The sequence below is a fragment of the Schistocerca nitens genome, chromosome 4 (assembly GCF_023898315.1).
Source record: "Schistocerca nitens isolate TAMUIC-IGC-003100 chromosome 4, iqSchNite1.1, whole genome shotgun sequence".
NCBI classification, from domain to species: Eukaryota; Metazoa; Arthropoda; class Insecta; order Orthoptera; family Acrididae; genus Schistocerca; species Schistocerca nitens.
Window position 1 is genome coordinate 516,015,541 of NC_064617.1, and position 19,365 is coordinate 516,034,905.

At 44.7% G+C, this 19,365-nt stretch overlaps 1 protein-coding gene across 2 annotated transcripts in view; it reads right to left on the reverse strand.

Annotated features, from left to right (window-relative positions):
* LOC126251918 (N-acetylneuraminate 9-O-acetyltransferase) overlaps positions 1-19,365 on the reverse strand; it is a 270,156-nt gene that overhangs the window by 22,138 nt on the left and 228,653 nt on the right. For both annotated transcript variants that reach the window (XR_007545805.1, XM_049952650.1), the window contains exon 12: positions 12,244-12,350. Coding sequence is in view for 1 of the 2 variants with exons in the window: in XM_049952650.1 (XP_049808607.1) it covers positions 12,244-12,350 (107 nt within the window). In the remaining variant the exon portion in view is untranslated. The remainder of the gene's footprint in view (positions 1-12,243; positions 12,351-19,365) is intronic.

Consider the following 19,365-nt stretch of genomic DNA (forward strand, 5'->3'; position numbering starts at 1 on the left):
CTGCTACCTGTGTAGCCGCCTGATGTGTGTAGTGGACTCCTGACCTATCCAGCGGAACCCAAAACCCCACCACCCTATGGCGTAAGTCGAGGAATCTGCAGCCCACGTGGTCGCAGAACCGTCTCAGCCTCTGATTCAGACCCTCCACTCGGCTCTCTACCAAAGGTCCGCAGTCAGTCCTGTCAACGATGCTGCAGATGGTGAGCTCTACTTTCATCCCGCTAGCGAGACTGGCAGTCTTCACCAAATCAGATAGTCGCCGGAAGCCAGAGAGGATTTCCTCAGATTCATAGCGACACACATCATTGGTGCCGACATGAGCGACCACCTACAGATGGGTGCACCCTGTACATTGAGGTGGACTCAGTCATCATGAACTAAGTGCCACAAGATTTTTATTTTTTCAGTGATGAGGAGGCATCGGTTCAGATTGAAGTGGGGGCCTACAATGTGACCAAACTTCAACACTGTTGTCAGGTGGACTTAAGATGTTCTTCAAATGTCTTAAAAATTAGAATGTCATCCAGATAACAAGGACATGCTGACCATTTAAGGTGCTGAAGCAGGTTGTCCATCACACAACTGAATGTAGCTAAAGCCTTACATACTCCAAATAGCATAACTATGAACTCATCCTGCTCACCCATGTCAACCTTGATTTTCCAATACCCTGTCAGTATGTCAATAATTGAGAAAAACTTTGCTCCTCTTAACCTGCCTAGGGTGTCATCAATGATTTGTGACTTTGCTCACTTGCCAGTCATTCTTGATGAGAAGCACAACAGTGGACCGAGGACTCTCCGAAGATTCCATGATGTCATCTTGAGGCATCATCATCTCCACTTCCTCCTGGATTTACCATTGTTCAACCTATACAAATGCTGGCTAATTGGTGAATGATACCACTGTTGATACAAAGTTGGGCTGCTTGGTCTGTCTTTTCTCCACTCCAGATTCAAAAGCATTAAAAACTGATGCAGAATGGCTATCACTAATAAACACTGCTCCTCGGTAAGGTAAGATCCTATTGGCAGTTTAATAGTAGCTTCCTCCCCTGCAATGTCTGTAGTGATAGTGGAGGACGATTCTTTGTTGATGGGACTAAGCTGCCTAACTTGGACTGGTTTGGGTGATCCTACACACATACCTTTACAGATGAGTTGTGGCTGTTCATAACAATTAGTGATACAAAGTTCTTCTTGGACATCAATAGTGCTTATGATTATTACTGGCACATAGATTTCTCTTGTGAGTATGAATACCTTTTTGCAGTTGACAAAAGGTTCACAGTTTAACTGTGCATCTTGGTGATGAGTGGAACTCGTCTTGATGACGATACGATAATGTCTTCAACGGCAAAAACTGCCCACAGCAATTTTTGTTACGTGTGCTTGTTATAATTGTTTTGTCAATCTGGAGCTCTCATCTCTCACAGTCTATGACTGCTTGTGTTGCCTGTGAGAAGTCCAGTAAAGAGCAACACTATGACTACATGCTGTAAATGACAAAATTGAAGGGTTGTATTCTCTCATTCATAGTTGTTCTTTCCGTACCTTGACATCTTGATAAATTTCATCCACGGAGGATTTTCATCTTTGGCGACTTCACCTCCGTGGATGGTCACCTCATTCAATTTTCCTGATTTTAGTGGCTAAGGGAGTGACTGGTACTTCTGTATGGCAACAGGAAATGGCTAAAGCATACTGGGAAGCAACCATGTCTGGGGTACAGCTACAATAGTCTGCAGCTGACTGGTGTAAATAGGGCTGTCATCACCATTGACATCTTGTGGCTTAATAGTCGAATATTCACACTGTTTCTCTGCTGTAACATACAATGTGTCTAGGGCATCATATTTGCATTTTGGCCTCCATTTTCCAAATGCCTGTTGTTCTGTGTTGTTTTATACTTGGTTGAGGAGTTGGTTATGTCTGTGTTGGTCTGATACTTGGCCATTGTTTGACAGTTGAGGCATAGGTCCAAGTTGGCCAATCCTGTCCTTCATGGTGCGCTTGACTATAGGCAGGGACTGGTGCCAAATGTCAATACATCTGTTCTTTGACATTCTTTGAATGGGATAGAGATTCATAGCTTTCACGTATTGTGAACTCAGTCCCACATTTCTGGCCACCATACAGTGATTTATCTCTTCTCTTACTACCTGGGGTATGAGAGAAAGCTGACAAGATCTTACATTTGATGAAGAGAGTCACAAAAGAGATGTACCATGGTCTTCTGGTAAATTATGCCACAGGAACAGAGGAATTCATGAAGTGGTACCAGCACATTGATGAATTGAAACAGAAGATAACTGAACAAAAGAGACATAACCACTTCCCAAATGGGGCCCCTGTAGCAGTTGTGGCACCTCTCATCTGACTAGTGACAGGGACTTCTCACAAGCAACACAAGCAGTCATAGACTGTGAGAGATGAGAGCTCCTGCCTCTCTCGTATGCCAGATAACAACAGAAGAGGCAACCAGAATAGCTGGACCAAGTACAAAAGATATAGGAGCCATGAATATCGACTCCATCCATCAGGAGGGTATTGAGAATGTCAAAGAACAGGTGTTTTGACCTTTGGCATCAATCTCCACCACCTGTCAAACACACCAAAAAGAAGGGACCAATTATCTCTGACTTATTCTGCAACCGTCAAGCAACAATACAGTGCCTGACCAACACAGATCAAATCAATTCATCTCCGAAGTACAACACCCCCCCCCCCCCCAAAAAAAAAGAGAAGATTTGGATGATACAGAACAAAAGGTGGAATGTTTTCACAGTGGAGGTGATCTGGAGACCTTGTATGAGACTGCAGAGAGAGAAGATGAATGTTTGAGAACTAGTATCCTACTACAAGATGTCAATCACCATGACAGCCCTATTCACGCCAGTCAACTGGAGACGATTATAGTGAATTTGTGGTAGGAAGCCCATCACCATACCCTGGACAAAGTCAATCCCCAACATGCCACAGATGTTCCCCACCACCGTATGGAAGTACCAGTCCGTCTCCTAGCAGCAGAGTTCAGGAAAACTGATCAAAGTAATATAATATGAAGTTGACACCACCACAGGGTGAGAATCCTCCATAGACGGCAGTGAGCAAGATGTTAGGAAATCTCACTGACATCGTTATCAAGACCCGGCCTGTCCGAGCTCTTGTCATCAGCTAAATAAAACTATGTTCCATGAGATAAACTATGCTGGAACCCACAAACAGGAAAAACGTCCTGCCATCTCGACCATGTATTGCAAGAATAACTATCAGTGACAGAACACATCCCTTTGAATTCATCATTTTATCAGAATGTGGTCATAATGTTACTCTCCAAGGGGACTTCTTGTAGGCATCACGAGCAGTCACAGCAGATTGTGGAAGATAAGAACTCCACACTGACGAAGCTATTCCAACAAGTACCCGTAGCAAAGATTGCTCTGAGGAGGAGGAGGAGGAGATTAGTGCTTAATGTCTCATTGACAACGAGGTCATTACAGACAGAGCACAAGCTTCAAATAGGGAAAGATGGAGAAGGAGAGGCCGTTTTGAAGGAATCATCCTGGGATTTGCATTAAGCAATTTAGGGAAATCATGCAAAATCTAAATCAGGATGGCCAGATGCAGGTTTGAACCATTGTCCTCCAGAATGCAAGTCCAGTGTGCTAACCTCTGTGCTACCCTGCTCAGCTTGTTTACTGTTGGAGACATTTTTATCCCACCACCAGCAATGACAAAACTAGTTTCAATCATCAATCAAGGTATTCAGTTAAACTGTGGAGCTTTTGTCAATTACAAAAACCAACAATGGTCTTAACCATTTTAGATGGTCAAGGAGCATTTCCAATTATTAATTGTTAAGAGCAACCAAAAGTCATCCTAAATATAATGAACCTGAAAGATAACCAGACTGTCCAGGAAGGAAAGCTTAGTATCATCAACAAAGAATCATGCACTACTATTTAATTGGGAATAGAATCTGGTCTGTCTGAGGGACAATGTCGATGACTGATAGCTGTTCCGTGTCTGTTTTTGGATGCTTTCAAATCCAGGGTGGAGAAACAATAGAGCAAGCAGCTCACGATAAATCACCCACCATATCAACACACATTCACCAATTTGCCAGCATTCGCATAACGTGTCGAAGGCTAAAGGAGACAATTTGGAAGTGGAGAAGATGCTGGAAGATGACATCACTGAACCTTCCAACAGTCCTTCATTCTCTCCTGTGGTCTTTATGAAGAAGTAGAATAGCACGTGGTATTTCTGTATCAACTACCACCAACTGAACAAAATCACGAAGAAAGGTGTCTATCCATTGCCACATATTGATGACAGTCTACACTGCTTGCCATTTTTTGAGGACATCTAAGAATATCTAAGGTGCCTGACAACAGTGTTGAACAGTGTTCAGACTGATGGTCTCTACCTTAAACCAAAAAAGGAGTATCTATGGTGACCAAGAAATAAAAATCTTGGGGCACATAGTTCACAGGAACTGAGCCCATCCCAACTCAGAGAAAATAAGAGGCAGCACATTTTTCAATTCCACAGCACATTTGTGATGTGAGAAATTTTCTTGGAATGTGCTCATACTATCAGTGATTCATGAAGATTTCTGTACCATGGCATGATCCTCGCAAGAACTACTGTAGGCGGATGGCAAATTTTCTTTGGATGAGGTACAAGAAACATCTTCCCTTTTCCTTAAGGAAGCCATATAATCACCTCCAATCCTAGCATCACATGGTGAGAATGCCTAAACAGAACTTCATATCAACACTAGTGATTTTGGAATTGGTGCAGTTTTAGTGCAAAATCAAGAAGGCGATGAAAAGGTGATACCTTATCCTTCCAGAGTATTCTCCAAGTCAGAGTTGAATTACACTACAACTATCTATTGCTATGCACTAAAGATCTGGGTGGTACATGTCACCTACCCAATATTTACAGCCTTCTTCATTGGCCTACAAGATATTACTATTTTATGAGTGTGCTAATGTGGATTGTTTAACAGTAGGTATACAGGATATATCTTCTTTATTGTAAATATTTTATTTATTGTGATTTAGATCAGCACAGCTTGCAGAATATGTTATTTGGTACATTTGTTTAAATTAAATTTCCTCTGTAATGTATACACTGTACACACATTAAAAACAGATACAATAACAATGGCATCAATTCTCTGCAAAGGAGATCAGTTATGTTCTGGCTGTTATGTTGGTGCAACTAATGAAGGTGAGTTGTACTTAACTGAAAATCCTGCCTTCAAATTTGGACTTCAAAAAAGAGCAAGAGCTCAAAAGCTAATGCAAATACTGTTTCCCGTTATAAGTTTTTGTGCACCACACATCTGTTTGCTACAGATGAGTGGTGGCCTTTCCCTAATTTTATGTAATTGTTACAGTTGCATCAACACACCCTCTGCAACATCCTAAAAATAACAATACCAAAATTTATGCAGAGCATATCTAAGTGTGTGTGTGTGTGTGTGTGTGTGTGTGTGTGTGTGTGTGTGTGTGTGTGTGTGTGCGCGCGCAAAGACGTTTCTAATGACATTTAGTAATCAAGGAGTTGAAGTCTACAAAATGTTCCTTAATGGAAGAGAAATCAAACTGTGTTAAGTCTGCAGATTTGAGGGCAGATAAGCACTTCTTCACTGATATGATATCATAATAACATCAGTTTAATTCTGAAGTGAATTCATGTCTGTGAATTCACACAATCCTAGTAAGAACGAAGAAGTAGAAGCTCTCTTGCAAGAATACATGTGAATTATTTTAAATTGACTCATACGGTTTGAGAACAGTAGAATCTCACCTTAAATTGTTATCTTCCTGACAAAAGCAAAAAAGATTGAGATACTGGACCCTGTAAAATTTAAATTTCTGATAAAGCTCACCAGAAGATACGGGAACTCCTCAAATGCCTCTATAATGATTCTTATGTTGTTAGCACCAATGCTGCTGTGAGTCAACTACTGCAAAATGTTGATACTGGCAAAAAAAAAAAAAAAAAAAAACCAGACAACCAGCTCTTTAAGGTGGGACTTATTGTCAGCATTTACAATGACTGAAATGACTCAAGCTATTAAAAAAAATTGCAACAGAGGTTGTACACTTGGTCTTAACAATATTGCTTGTAACTCACCATTGGCCGCTAAGTCTATAATGTCTGCCTGATCTCAAATCTAATGCAGATGATCTGGAGCAAAACCAAACTAACTGCAATACTTAATGAGGAAAGGCCCATCTGCTGCAAGAAATTCTGTCCACCTCTCCATTTTGCAACCTGTGTAAGGTATTTCAAAACATGGAGCTAAACAGCTCAAGTCCAATACTCAAATTGTAGCTCATCCGACAAGAAGCAGGTTTCAGCTCTTAACTGGAACAATGCTTCAACCTGAAATATCCTTGAGTCACCTTGGAACATACACTTACACATGGTATCAAACCTTTTGGTCAAACTGACAGGTAATAGTGGGTCCACAACTGAATATATTGAGACAGGGAACCAATGGTCAGCAATCGATATTTATTATGTTATGGACATAGACCATGCACACTACATAACAACAATGTAACTCATAGTAATTGTTTAAAGTGACAATCGCTGGTCTCAATGCACACGTAATAACAGTGCATAAAGTTCTTCTCTCAAAGATACCTGTTGTCTGTTGTGCCAGGGGAGAGGCAGTTTGAACTCTAGCAAACAGATATTCATCCGTTTTTATGGGGATTTCACACACCAATATCTTGACGTAACCCCCAGAGGAAAATTTCAGAGATGCAAGATCTGGAAACTGCGCTGGTTGTAGGACAGGACCTCTCCTTCCAATCCAACATTGAATGTATATGTTGTTCAGATGCTCACAGACATTAACATCAAAGTGGACTGGTACACAGTCATGTTGAAACCACATCCATTCGTGGACAAGTGGCACAGTTTCCAAGCACTGTGGCAACACATCTCACAGGAACACAAGGTAACATGGAACAGTAAAAATGGGGAGGTGGCAAATAAGGTCCTATTACATGACCTTGGATAATGCCTGCCCATATATTGACAGAGAATCATTGGTGGCTGCCAGCGATGTGGGTGGCATAGGGTTGTCCTCATGATATGGGTATTACAGCTGTTGAAAACACCATTGCAGGTGAATGAGGTCTCATCTGTGAACAATACACATTGTACAAAGTTCAGCACTGCAGTGGATAATCCATTGACAGAAGTGAATTCAGGGCTCAAAATCTGCTGGTCCCAGTGCTTGCACACATTCTTTATGAGGGGTGTAATACCTGATCCACCAGTATTCTCCACACTGTATCCTTTGAAGCATTCATTTTGTGGGCAAGTTGATGGGTACTTATTGCTGGGTGGTCAGCCACATGATCCAACACCATCTCCTCAGAGTCTATCATTTTGAGTGTCTTTGGTGGGAACCCTGGCCGGCTCTCTGTGGTGTGAATGACCCCTTCTCTCTCAAGTGGGTATCCACAGAGAGAAAAGTCTTCCAAGTAGGATTACACCTGTTGGGAAAGTGTTCTTTGTACATTTGTGCTGCTTTATGAGCTCTACATCCAACTGCACTGTATATTAAATGCATGTCTGCCAACTCTAGTCAGGAATAATGTTCTATCTTTGAGCAGGTGTCACACACTATGTATAGTAACACACCTCAACATGGACACATCCCAAGCTGTATGATGCAATGGAGAACTGACATCATACACAGTGGTGTGTGTGTGTGTGTGTGTGTGTGTGGCGGGGGGGGGGGGCACAGGTTAATGGGTTAATGCACTGGTGCGATGCATGTAGTTGTCACATGACACACGTGCTATGAGCTAAGTTGTGTACATTATGGCTGTTTAGCCAGTGTACAACAGATACCTGGGATCTTTGAACCATTGCACTACATGCATTGATATTGGTGATCATTGCTTTGAACAATTACTTGAGCTACTTTGTTGTTATGTGGTGTATGCTGTGTATGTCCACAATACAATAAATATGCATTTCTGGCCATTGTTTCCCTATTTCAATATAATTGGTTATTGACACACTATCACCTTGATCAAATCCATCAAAAAAGTTTGAGATACCATATCTACAAACAACACCATATCATAAGAAAACAGGAAGAACCACTAGAAACACTGCTAAGGTGGCTTACAGGAAGCAAATGGAGTAAACAACCAGCAGTACTACATCTATATCTACGTCTGCATTAATACTCTGAAGCCACTGTGAAGTGCATGACAGAGAGTGATTCCCACTGTATCAGTTATTAGTGCTTCTTCCAATTCTAGCTATCAGGTACAGCTCCCATACGCTTTAACACTATTCTAGGCTGTGTTGGACGGGTGTTTTGCAAGCAATCTCCTTTGTAGATTGACTGCATTTTATATTATTCTACCAATAAACAAAAGTCTGCCACCTAGTTTATCTACAACCGTGCCTTGCGATTGTTTCATTTCATATCTTGCAAATAGTTAAAACCAAACAACAAATTTTTGGCAATATAATGTTATCAGGTAGATAAAAAAATCTACTGACCAAATAGTGGCAAAACACGCACATAAAAGAAGGTTACAATTTGCAAGCTAAGTGCATTGTACATAACAGAGGTGGCAAGGGGAATGGTGGAAAATATACAGGCCAGTAAACTAAAGATGTAGAAAACTAAAAGGGAGTGAAAAAAGGAATAGTTACTGTGAAGAAATGCTTAAATGGAAGAAATTAACATAAATTAAGATCAAGTGGGTGGCGAGCACCAGGGACATATTGTAGTGCTAGCTCCCACATGCGGAGTTCAGAGAAACTGGTGTCTGGGGAAAGAATCCAGATGGCGTGTGTGGTGAAATAGGCACCGAGGTCACAATTGCCACATTGTAGAGCACACTCTGCAGCAGCATATTGCGTGTTGCCACTATGCACCCAATGCCTATGCCCATTCATCCTAATCAATAATTTGGTGGTAGTCATGTCGATGTAAAAGGCTGAACAGTGTTTACATAACAGCTGGTACATGACGTATGTCTTTTCACAGGTGGCTGTCCCTTTGATGGTATATGTTTTGGCAGTTACATGGCTGGTGTATGTGGTGGTAGGAGGATGCCTAGGACAAGTCTTGCAGTCGGGACCACTACAGGGATAGGAGCCATAGGGTAGGGAGATGGGTGCAGAAGGAGCACAGGGTTTGACAAGGACATTGCAGAGACTGGGAGGGTAATGAAAAATGGTTCAAATGGCTCTGAGCACTATGGGACTTAACTGCTGTGGTCATCAGTCCCCTAGAACTTAGAACTACTTAAACCTAACTAACCTAAGGACATCACACACATCCATGCCCGAGGCAGGATTCGAACCTGCGACCGTAGCAGTCGCGCGGTTCCAGACTGAGCGCCTAGAACCGCTAGACCACCACGCCTGGCGGGAGGGTAATGAAAAGCTATTCTAAGTTGGTGGGAAAAATCTCAGACTACCACCAAATTAGCAGTTAGGATGAACGGGCATAGGCAGAGGGTGTAAACTGGTAACACACCTCACCCAGTTGCAAAGCATGCTCTGAAACATGACAGTCATGACCTCAATGCCTGTTTCACCGTATGTGCCATTTGGATTCTTCCCCAAAACACCAGTTTTTCTGAACTCCACACGTTGGAACTAGCAATACAATATGTTCCTGGTTCTCACCATCCACCTGACCTTAATTTACGTTAATTTCTTCCGTCTCAGGTTTTCTTCACTGTAACTACTCTTTGTTTCACTCTGTTTTAGTTTTCTACATCCTTCATGGTCTTTCCTGCCTATTTTTCACTGCCCCCCCCCCCCCCAATCGCCACCACTTCTGTTACGTACAATGCACTTAGCTTTCCATTCATATTAACTTGTCCGCAATGTTTTAGCAGTAATCTCTGCCTTGCATATTACCCTGTGTTCTGCCTTTAAGCTCTCACGTTTTCAAATCTCATTGAGTGCAGTCCCCAGCAGTCAGTCTTTCATTATCATTCCATCTGGTAAGTCTCCCATGACCCATGGTTCTGGATGACTTTTTTGAAATCTGCCCTTTTCCCTAGACCTGTCCAGTCCTTTTCCTTCATTCCTCTCCCTTCCCTTCAACCCTCATGCTGGAAGAAGGGGCCACTGGCTCTGAAAGCTTGGTTAATTATAACCTCCTTTTATGTACGTGTTCTGCCACTGCTTGGCTGAGTAGATTTTTTTATCTACCCAATTACATTACATAGTTAAACACAGATATTTATACGAGTTGAAAGATCCAGTTATGACTCATTAACATTGTTGTCGTAGGATATTATGATTTTTCATTTTGTGAAGGGCAAAATTTCATATTTGTGAACATTAAAAGCAAGCTGCTAATCTTCTTTCGGTAAGTACTCATTATAGGCAACTGCATCATTTGCAGAAATGATGAGTTACTATTAATATTGTCTACCATATCATTAATATACAGCAAGAACACATTTCCCTGGTGCGCACCTCAATAACCATAAGTAATCCTTTTTTATTCACATTTTTGCTGTGGGACATCACCTCCCAAAGGAACTTTTGCCACAACAAACATCAGCCGACACGTACAACATAAGCTATTTGTTCTTAATAAATAGCATTATTAATTGTGGTCGCTTTCTGTTTATGCAGGTGCACAGCTATACTCTAGGGAGAAAATAACAGTGAAAGCAATGGAAACATGCTCATTCTCTGCACCACCAAAGAAAGCAAAGACAATTCCATAGGCGGGAAAGGTCATGGCATTAGTGTTCTGGGATGCGAAGGAGATTCTGTTTGTAGATTATCTCCCCACTCAAACAATTATTGGAGAATACTATGCTAACCTCATGGACAAATTGCAATGAAAGACACGTGAAGAAATGCCAGATTCAGCAAGGAAGAAAGTCATCTCCCATCACGACAATGTGAGCCCACACACATGTGCTGTCACTACGGCAAAAATATATGAACTAAGGTATGAATTGTTGCCACACCTGCCTTATTCACCTTATACGGCTCTGTCAGACTTCCATCTCTTCCCAAAACTGAAAATTTTTCGTGGTGGATGAAGACTCACTTCAAACAAAGATTTGATAGCCAGAGTTGACAACTATTTTGCAGCCTGGAGGAAACTCATTTTTGAGATGGGATCAAGGAACTGGAAAATCGTTGGACCAAGTGCATTAATCTACAAGGAGACTACATTGAAACATGAAAATAGTTTGTGATGTAAGAACTTTTTTTCTATTCTGTTCCGAGAACTTTTCAAACCACCCTCATACTTTACTATATGAAATAACGCGTACAATTAATAGCACCCTCTGTGCAGACACTATCCATCCACATAGAAATGGCAGTCCAGATGAAAAGTCTTGATTAGGAAAACTGTTAGATATCATATGTAGTGCATTCAGACACCAAAGAGAAATTGATGGCACCTGGGGAAGCTCTGTCATCTGGTAGGTAAGTAAACTGGAAGATTTACCAACTCCTAAACAGATTAAGGAGAGGAGTACAAAGAACAAATGTAATTCCTTAGAGGTTAAACCACTTGGTGTGACTGGAGGGCAATAAAATATACAGCACTTTTACTTCTCTCGCTTTTGGTTGGCAACTTGTACACTAGCAGATCTTTTTCTGACAAAGAACAAAGATGTCAAGCATGCCAATTTCTAGGCTAAATAATTTTCAGACTAATAAATACTGATGTTTCATAATATTTCTCAACATTTAACAAGTTTGAACACCATTCTGGAACACACAATGCATATCATTATTAGCTTATTACAAACAAATTATACTGATCAGTTTTTACCAACTTGTAGGGAAAAATGTAAAGACAACTGGTGAAACATCAAGAAAACAAATGTCAGCTGAAGAATCTGAGACAGAAGCCAACAGGTCCAATGTCATTTGAGAAAACTGCAAAATTACAAGGAGAGAGAATGGGTGAAGTGATATTTCCTTTCATACAATTCATTGGCTTTCTTGGATTAGTCTTCCTGTTTTGTCCATATAGTATTTTTAGCTCTTGCCTATCATCTTTTTTCATCGTTTTGCAATTTATTTTCTCCACTGTCACCTTTCCTGCTCTTAATTTATATTGACAGTGCAGATATTTCACTTCCTGCAAGTATGTACTTTCCAGCCATTCGGTCTCCTTGTACTTATTATTTATAAGCCTGAGTACAATTTAAATGCGTGAGGTGACAAAACAGTTTCATACCTGTATCGGTCCAGCTTCCAACGAAACCACCATTCATGAATATCATCATCTGTTGTAACAAATAAGGCTTTCCATGGGCGTGTAACAAATACCTTTTCAAAGAAAACCTGCAACGAAAGAAAAAATTAACTAAGAGCTACATATGCAAACTGGAAAAATTAATGAAATTTCAGTATCCTATCACATTCATGAAACATGTATTATCATGAAGACATTGAGTGATTTTAGCTACCATCCCCTCCTTCCCTGCCCAATTTCGATACGTCCAATTACGAACATCACTTCATCTCATATGCTATACAGCTACAAAGAATTTTATTTGAAAAATGTACTTCTAAAGATCATGACCTATGATCACTGGCCCCCATAACAGCCTCCCACTAAACCTCACACCTTGGAAAAGAAAGCACAGAAGAAACTGAGGCTATGCCAAATGAATCTGATGGTTATTATAAATAAATCTCTACCACACAAGTGAAGCTAGAGTTCCTGACACCTATTAAAGTAAGTGGAAAGTTAAGGTCACAAATTCTCAGTCAGGCACAGAAATGGCATTAATATAAGTGAAACACTTTTTTATGTTAGTATATGTTCTGTAATAACGTAACTGAAGTGGCAAATTGATCTGGGAAATAATTTTGTTTATACAGTTTTTAAAAGTAACCATTATGTGTGTTTTGTGCAAATGAATAATGTACAGCACCATAGAATAATGAAATTACTCGTTTTGAGAGGTTTATTGCCGACAGATATTTATCCCAAGTTGGTGAAGGATTGTTTATAAGGAGCACAAGCTGCAGTGTTGGCTCAATGGTTACCTTGACTATTTTAGTTATTTATATTCTACCAAGGATTTTCCATTATCATACGAATTGTCAAATCATCCATACTCTTCTTTGGATCTGGCACCCTAATTACCACAGGGTTCTACACACAGTATATAAAAATTTGTGACTGGAAAACATTCAGACACTGGTGAAGAGGCTGTGACATCCACAGATAAATATTTTGCAGATCTTCCAGAACTGCACATTGGGGATGGAAACTACTCATTTGAAAAATGCTGGCCAAAAAGGGGTTTACAGCATTAAGTGCACTTTTGATCTAAAACTACAGTTCGTGCTGCCAGGCTGTGAATTTCTCATCTTTCTCTCATAATGAATAATTCACAACAAAAAATGACAAAAATATATTTGGGGTCTCTGCACTGATTAGCCAGAACATTATGACAACCTACCTAATAGCCGGTATTGGCCACTACAGTAGCCAACAGAAAGATCGCGGGAGGCGCACATCAGCACGGCGCGTCACGGACGGTAGTTGCCGCAAGTAGAGTCCCATCCACCAGAGGGCACGCGAGAATTCAGACGCGACCTCTGCCGGCGTAACAACAACAACAACAACTCAGGCAGCACGGGCCGTGCCCAGTCAGTTAACATCGAGCATGCCTAGGGCACAGTCCCGGTCTACGCCAAGTGAAGTGCGACGTAAACGTGAACAGTGTTATTACACAATTGGCGACGAGTAGGGTCGTTCTTTCGCGTGTTGCATCGTTGTTCCGGTTTCGCAGCTTCTCCACGGCATGGAGGATTTAGTGCGGGTTTTGGTTGAGCAGCAGACGGAGCTCATGGCCACCATGAAACAAGTGCTTCCGGCGTTGCTCTCCACGCAGTCTGCTCCAGCGCCGTTCCCTCCTCCCTTTCCCCCCATATGACGAGACGGCGGAGGATTGGGATGCAGATGAACATCACCTTCGGCAGCATTTCCAGGCATTTCATGTTGTCGATGCGGAGGTATGTCGTGCTCTCTTCTTGTCTTGGATATCTCCCTCGCTGTATCAAGTTTTGCGGCAGCTAGCGCCGTTGCAGGAACCCTCGTCCTTGTCTTTTGACGCACTGTGTTCATTGCTGTCTTCATATTATCGCCGCCGCACGCATGTTGTGGTGGCTAGGGTCGAGTTCTATCAGTGCAAGAAACAGCCCCATCAGTCTTACCGGGCGTGGGCCGCTACCCTGCACAGTCTTAGTCGCAAGTGTCATTTTGTCACGGAGCAGTCGCGAGAGTCTGATGCCCACGTTATGGTACGCGATGTCATTGTTCGTTCGGCCCCGGATAGGGAGGTCCGGCAGCGGGTCCTGCAGTTAGAAGACCCTTCCCTCGAGGAAGTCCTGTCCATTGCTCAATCGTATGAAGTCTCTCACACTGCAGGTCAACAGCTGGAAGCGTGGTGCGATGTCGCGGCGGTTCAGGGCGGTGCGGCCGCGTCCACTGCGTCCGGGGTGGACGACGTGCGAGCGGTACAATCTGGCCGTTACCGCCGCTCCCGCACGGCGCGTAAACAGAATTCTGGCCGCCGGCCCCTGTTGCTGTCCTGTGCGACGTGCTATATACATCATGATCGGTCAGAGTGCCCCCAGCGTTGAGCCGTTTGTCGCAAATGTAATAAAAAAGGTCACACTGCTGCCGCTCAGCCTCAAAAGAATCGAAGGAAGCAGGTACAGAGGAAATGGACGTTGACATTCAGGAAGTTTCATCGGGCCAGGCTCCCGACGCATCGGCACGCAAACTCTTTATCGAGGTGTCGGTTCTGTCGCGCCGGTTACAACTGCAAGTAGATACGGGCGCGGCAGTTTCGTTGTTGAATGCACAAACTTATTCCGACCTTGGATCGCCCCCGTTGGCGCCAGTTTACCGGCGTCTACGCAGTTGTGGTAAACAGTTCATTCCCCTACTGGGTCAATTCACTACCGACGTGACTTACAAATCAGTCACTCGGCCTATTACTTTTATTGTTGTCAGTGACGCGAGCTCTGCTAACTTTTTTGCCCTGGATGCCTTTCAAGCTTTCGGTTTTTCTATCGCTGACACCATACAGTTGGTCTCCGAAGACGTTCTCTATCAATCATTGGAATCTTTGATCTCAGACTTTCCAGATATCTTTGAGGAGGGCCTGGGGCGTGTTTCAGATTTTGAAGCTCACTTAACGTTGAAGGCGTCGGCTCGCCCGCATTTTCTACGCGCGAGGCAGATCCCCTTGGCTCTCCGCTCTCAGGTAAAGGAAGAGCTAGACCGGCTGACAGCCCTAGGGGTCGTTCTTCCCATTTCTTCTAGTGAGTGGGCTTCACCCCTCGTTATTGTAAGGAAGCCCTCGGGAAAATTACGTCTTTGTGGCGATTTCAAGGCCACCATTAATTCCCAATTGGTGGTGGACACCTATCCTTTGCCTCGTGCTGATGAATTGTTCTCCGCCGTGGCGGGAGGCCAATATTTTTCGAAAATCGATCTTTTGGAGGCTTATCATCAGATAACACTTGATGAGGACTCCAAACGGCTGGCGGTCGTCAACACCCCGTTTGGCCTTTACCAATATCAGCGGTTGGCCTTCGGAATATCCAGTGCCCCAGCGATATTCCAGCATTATCTTGAGCACGTCACGTCGACAATCCCTCATTGTATTAATTACCTGGATGACATAACTGTCACAGGCCGCAGCACGAAGGAACACTTGCACAACCTTCGCACCATCTTTCTCAAATTCAGGTCTGTGGGCTTGCGTTGCAACCTGCATAAGTCTTCTTCCAACTGTCCATTGAGTATGTGGGCTACACCATCTCTCAGCACGGTGTCCAGCCACTAGGAAGTTTGGTCCAAGGTATCGTCGACCTTCCTCGGCCCGCTTCGCTGAAAGAGTTACAAGCTTTTTTAGGCAAGATAGCCTATTACCACCGGTTCATTCCCAGGGCTTCCACCATAGCCTGCCCCCTGTACTGCCTTCTGCGCAAGGGTGTTCCTTTTGATTGGTCGCCTGCATGCGAGCGAGCGTTCAACTCGTTGAAGGGCCTCCTCACGTCAGCGCCTTGTTTGGCTACTTTTGACCCCCATAAGCCATTGGTCCTGGCTACAGATGCTTCGCAGTATGGGGTGGGGGTGGTCCTGGCCCATCGCAACGCAGATGGTTCCGAGCAACCACTGGCGTTTGCGTCCCGCGCAGTCCCACTACTCCCAGGTGGAAAAAGATGCTTTGGCCATTGTCTACGCTGTTACCAAGTTTCACCCTTTCTTGTATGGCACGAAGTTTCAGTTAATCACTGACCATAAGCCGTTAATATCGTTATTTGGCCCCGCCTCTCAGATTCCGGATAGGGCGGCCCACAGACTACAGCGCTGGGCCTTGTTCCTCTCTAAGTACCATTATGACATTCATTTTCGCCCTACCGGACAGCATGCCAATGCCGACGCTCTTTCCAGTCTTCCGGTAGGCCCGGATCCTAAGTTCGATCGAGAAGATATTCTGTGTTTTCATTTGGATGTGGCGTCCCACCAAGCGGTTGATGGCTTCCCGATCGCTAGTTCTAGAGTCGCCAGAGAAATGGCAGCTGACCCGGTTCTCCGGCAAGTAGTTCGCCTCATTCAGCAGGGGTGGTCATCCCGCCCTCCGGGCCGGGCCTCGGACTCTCTTCGTAATTATTTTATTCTACGAGACCGCCTCTCAGTCTTGGAAGGAGTTCTCCTTCTGGCTACCGATGATACAGCTCCTCGCGTGGTTGTTCCTGCCAGTTTACGAAGGGAGGTCCTCACTGGGGTGTTTTCCATACTAAAACCTTGGCTTGCAGACATGTGTACTGGCCCGGTATTTACAGAGAAATTGAGCACTTGGTGGCCGCCTGTTCCCAGTGTGCGAGCCAACAGGCATCTCCCAGGGCAGCGTTCTCTTCCTGGCCGCCGGCAACCCAAGCATGGGAACGTGTTCACATTGATTTTGCAGGCCCGTTTCTCAATGGCTTTTGGCTCATTGTCATTGATGCTTATTCCCGATTCCCGTATGTCATTCGCTGCTCCTCAACCACTTCAGAAGTTGCAATCCAGGCACTAGCAAAAATCTTTTCTGTGGAAGGTCTGCCAATCACCCTGGTCTCTGACAATGGACCGCAGTTTATTTCGCAGACCTTCTAGGATTTTTGTAGGCGCTTCGGTATTCGGCATGTTTGCTCTCCCCCCTTTCATCCACAATCGAATGGGGAAGCCGAGCGCATGGTGCGCACATTTAAGACGCAAATGAAAAAGTATGTGCAAGAATTTCCTGCAGAGGAGGCACTGACGTTTTTCCTGATGGCATACCGGACCACACCAATGGGCGAACGTAGCCCCGCAGAGCTCCTCCATGGGCGCCAACCTAAGACTCTGCTGCACCTCCTCCGGCCTGGTCCTTGCCAGTCTTCGCAAAATGGAGTACCTGGCTTTCCACTGGGTATGTCGGTCTGGGCACGTGGGTTTGGTCGCAATCCACGTTGGATACCGGCGGTGGTCCTGCGCCGAAATGGCCGCCGGCTCTATACCTTGCAGGCAGGGGACTGGATGGTACGTCGTCACCAAAATCAGCTACGTCCACATTTGGGCACCCACCCTCCGACCTCTCGGACACCGGCTTCCCCATTGCCGGCACCCGTGTTGGTTTCTCAGGGGACGTTACCACCTCTTCCCGCTGTGACTCTGCCGCACTGCGATGGTTCTCAGCCTTGGCAGCCTCCAGTAGCTCCAGCACCTGCATCGCCATCGTTCGAGATGCCCCAGCGAGAGCCGGCCCCCCCTCGCAGGCCCGGTTTCTCAAGAGGCTGGTTCACCTGTGGTCGTCCCATCCCCATCATCCCCGCCACTGGGTCTTGCCCCTCCCGAGGTGGCACAGGATCCGGAGTTCGACAGCTTGTCGCCCGTTCTGTCCCGGGCTCCGGTGGTGGGACGACGGGGGCCTCTTCATGTGGGTCACTTCCAGCCATATTCGAAGGTTCCGGCTTGAGGATTGGCAGATCCCCTCGACTCCGGCCTTCCAAAGGATGTGGAGGTCATCGCTCCTGCCCGACGCTCCACCTTCCGAGTCAGTGGCTCACAGTGGCTTCACCCCCCAAAGGAGGAGGAGTGCAGTAGCCACCAGAAAGATCGCGGGAGGCGCACATCAGCACGGCGCATCACAGACGGTATTTGCTGCAAGTAGAGTCCCGTCCACCAGAGGGCACGCGAGAATTCGGACGCGACCTCTGCCGGCGTAACAACAACAACAACAACTCAGGTAGCACGGGCCGTGCCCAGTCAGTTAACATCGAGCATGCCTAGGGCACAGTCCCGGTCTACGCCAAGTGAAGTGCGACGTAAACGTGAACAGTGTTATTACAGCCACCTGTGGAACGAATAACAGTGATGACACATCGTGGCATGGAAGCAATGGGTAGGTTGCGCACACAGAAGTAACCTAATTCCAATAAATTCTGGAGAGAGGGCAATGAGTTCTGACACCACATTCAATCACATCCCAGATGTGTTCGATCAGGTCAGGGGGGAAGGAGGGGGGGGGGGGGAGGCAGAACATCATTTGGAACTCACCACTGTGTCTCTTAAACCACTCTGTCACATTCTTGGCCTTGGGACATGGTACATTATCTTACCAAAAAATACTACTGCCCTCAGGAAACATGATCATCATGAAGGACGTATGTGGTCCATAATCAGTGTACAACACTCCTTGATCATCATGGCACCTTGCACGAGCTCCACTGGACCCATGGATGCCAACATGGATGTTCCCCAGAGCATAATGGAGCCACCACCAGCTTGTCTCTGTCCAGCAGTACTCGTGTCATAGAGATTTCCCCTTGAAGACGATGGATTCGCACCCTCCCAGCAGCATGATGAAGAAGGTATCGGGATTCACCAGACCGTGCAATGCTCTGCCACTGCACCAACATCCAGTGCCGATGGTCATGTGCCATTTTCAGCCATACTTGCCGATGTCGTGGTGTTAACATAGGCACATGCATGGGTCATCGGTTGCAGAGACACATCATTAGAGGTGTTCAATACACTTTGTGTTCACACACACTTGTATTCTGCCCAGCTTTAAAGTCTGATGTTAGTTCTACGACAGTTCACCACCTGTTCTGTTTTTCCAGCCTGGACAGCCTAACAGCCTACAATGTCCAACACCTGTAAGGAGGGGTGGTAGCCCAACCCCATGATGTCTAGGCGTGGTTTCACCTTCGTTTTGCCACATGTTGAAGGCATGCACCACAGTACTGCTCAAACACTCAACAAACTGTGCAATTTCTGAAATGCTCCTGCTGAACCTATGGG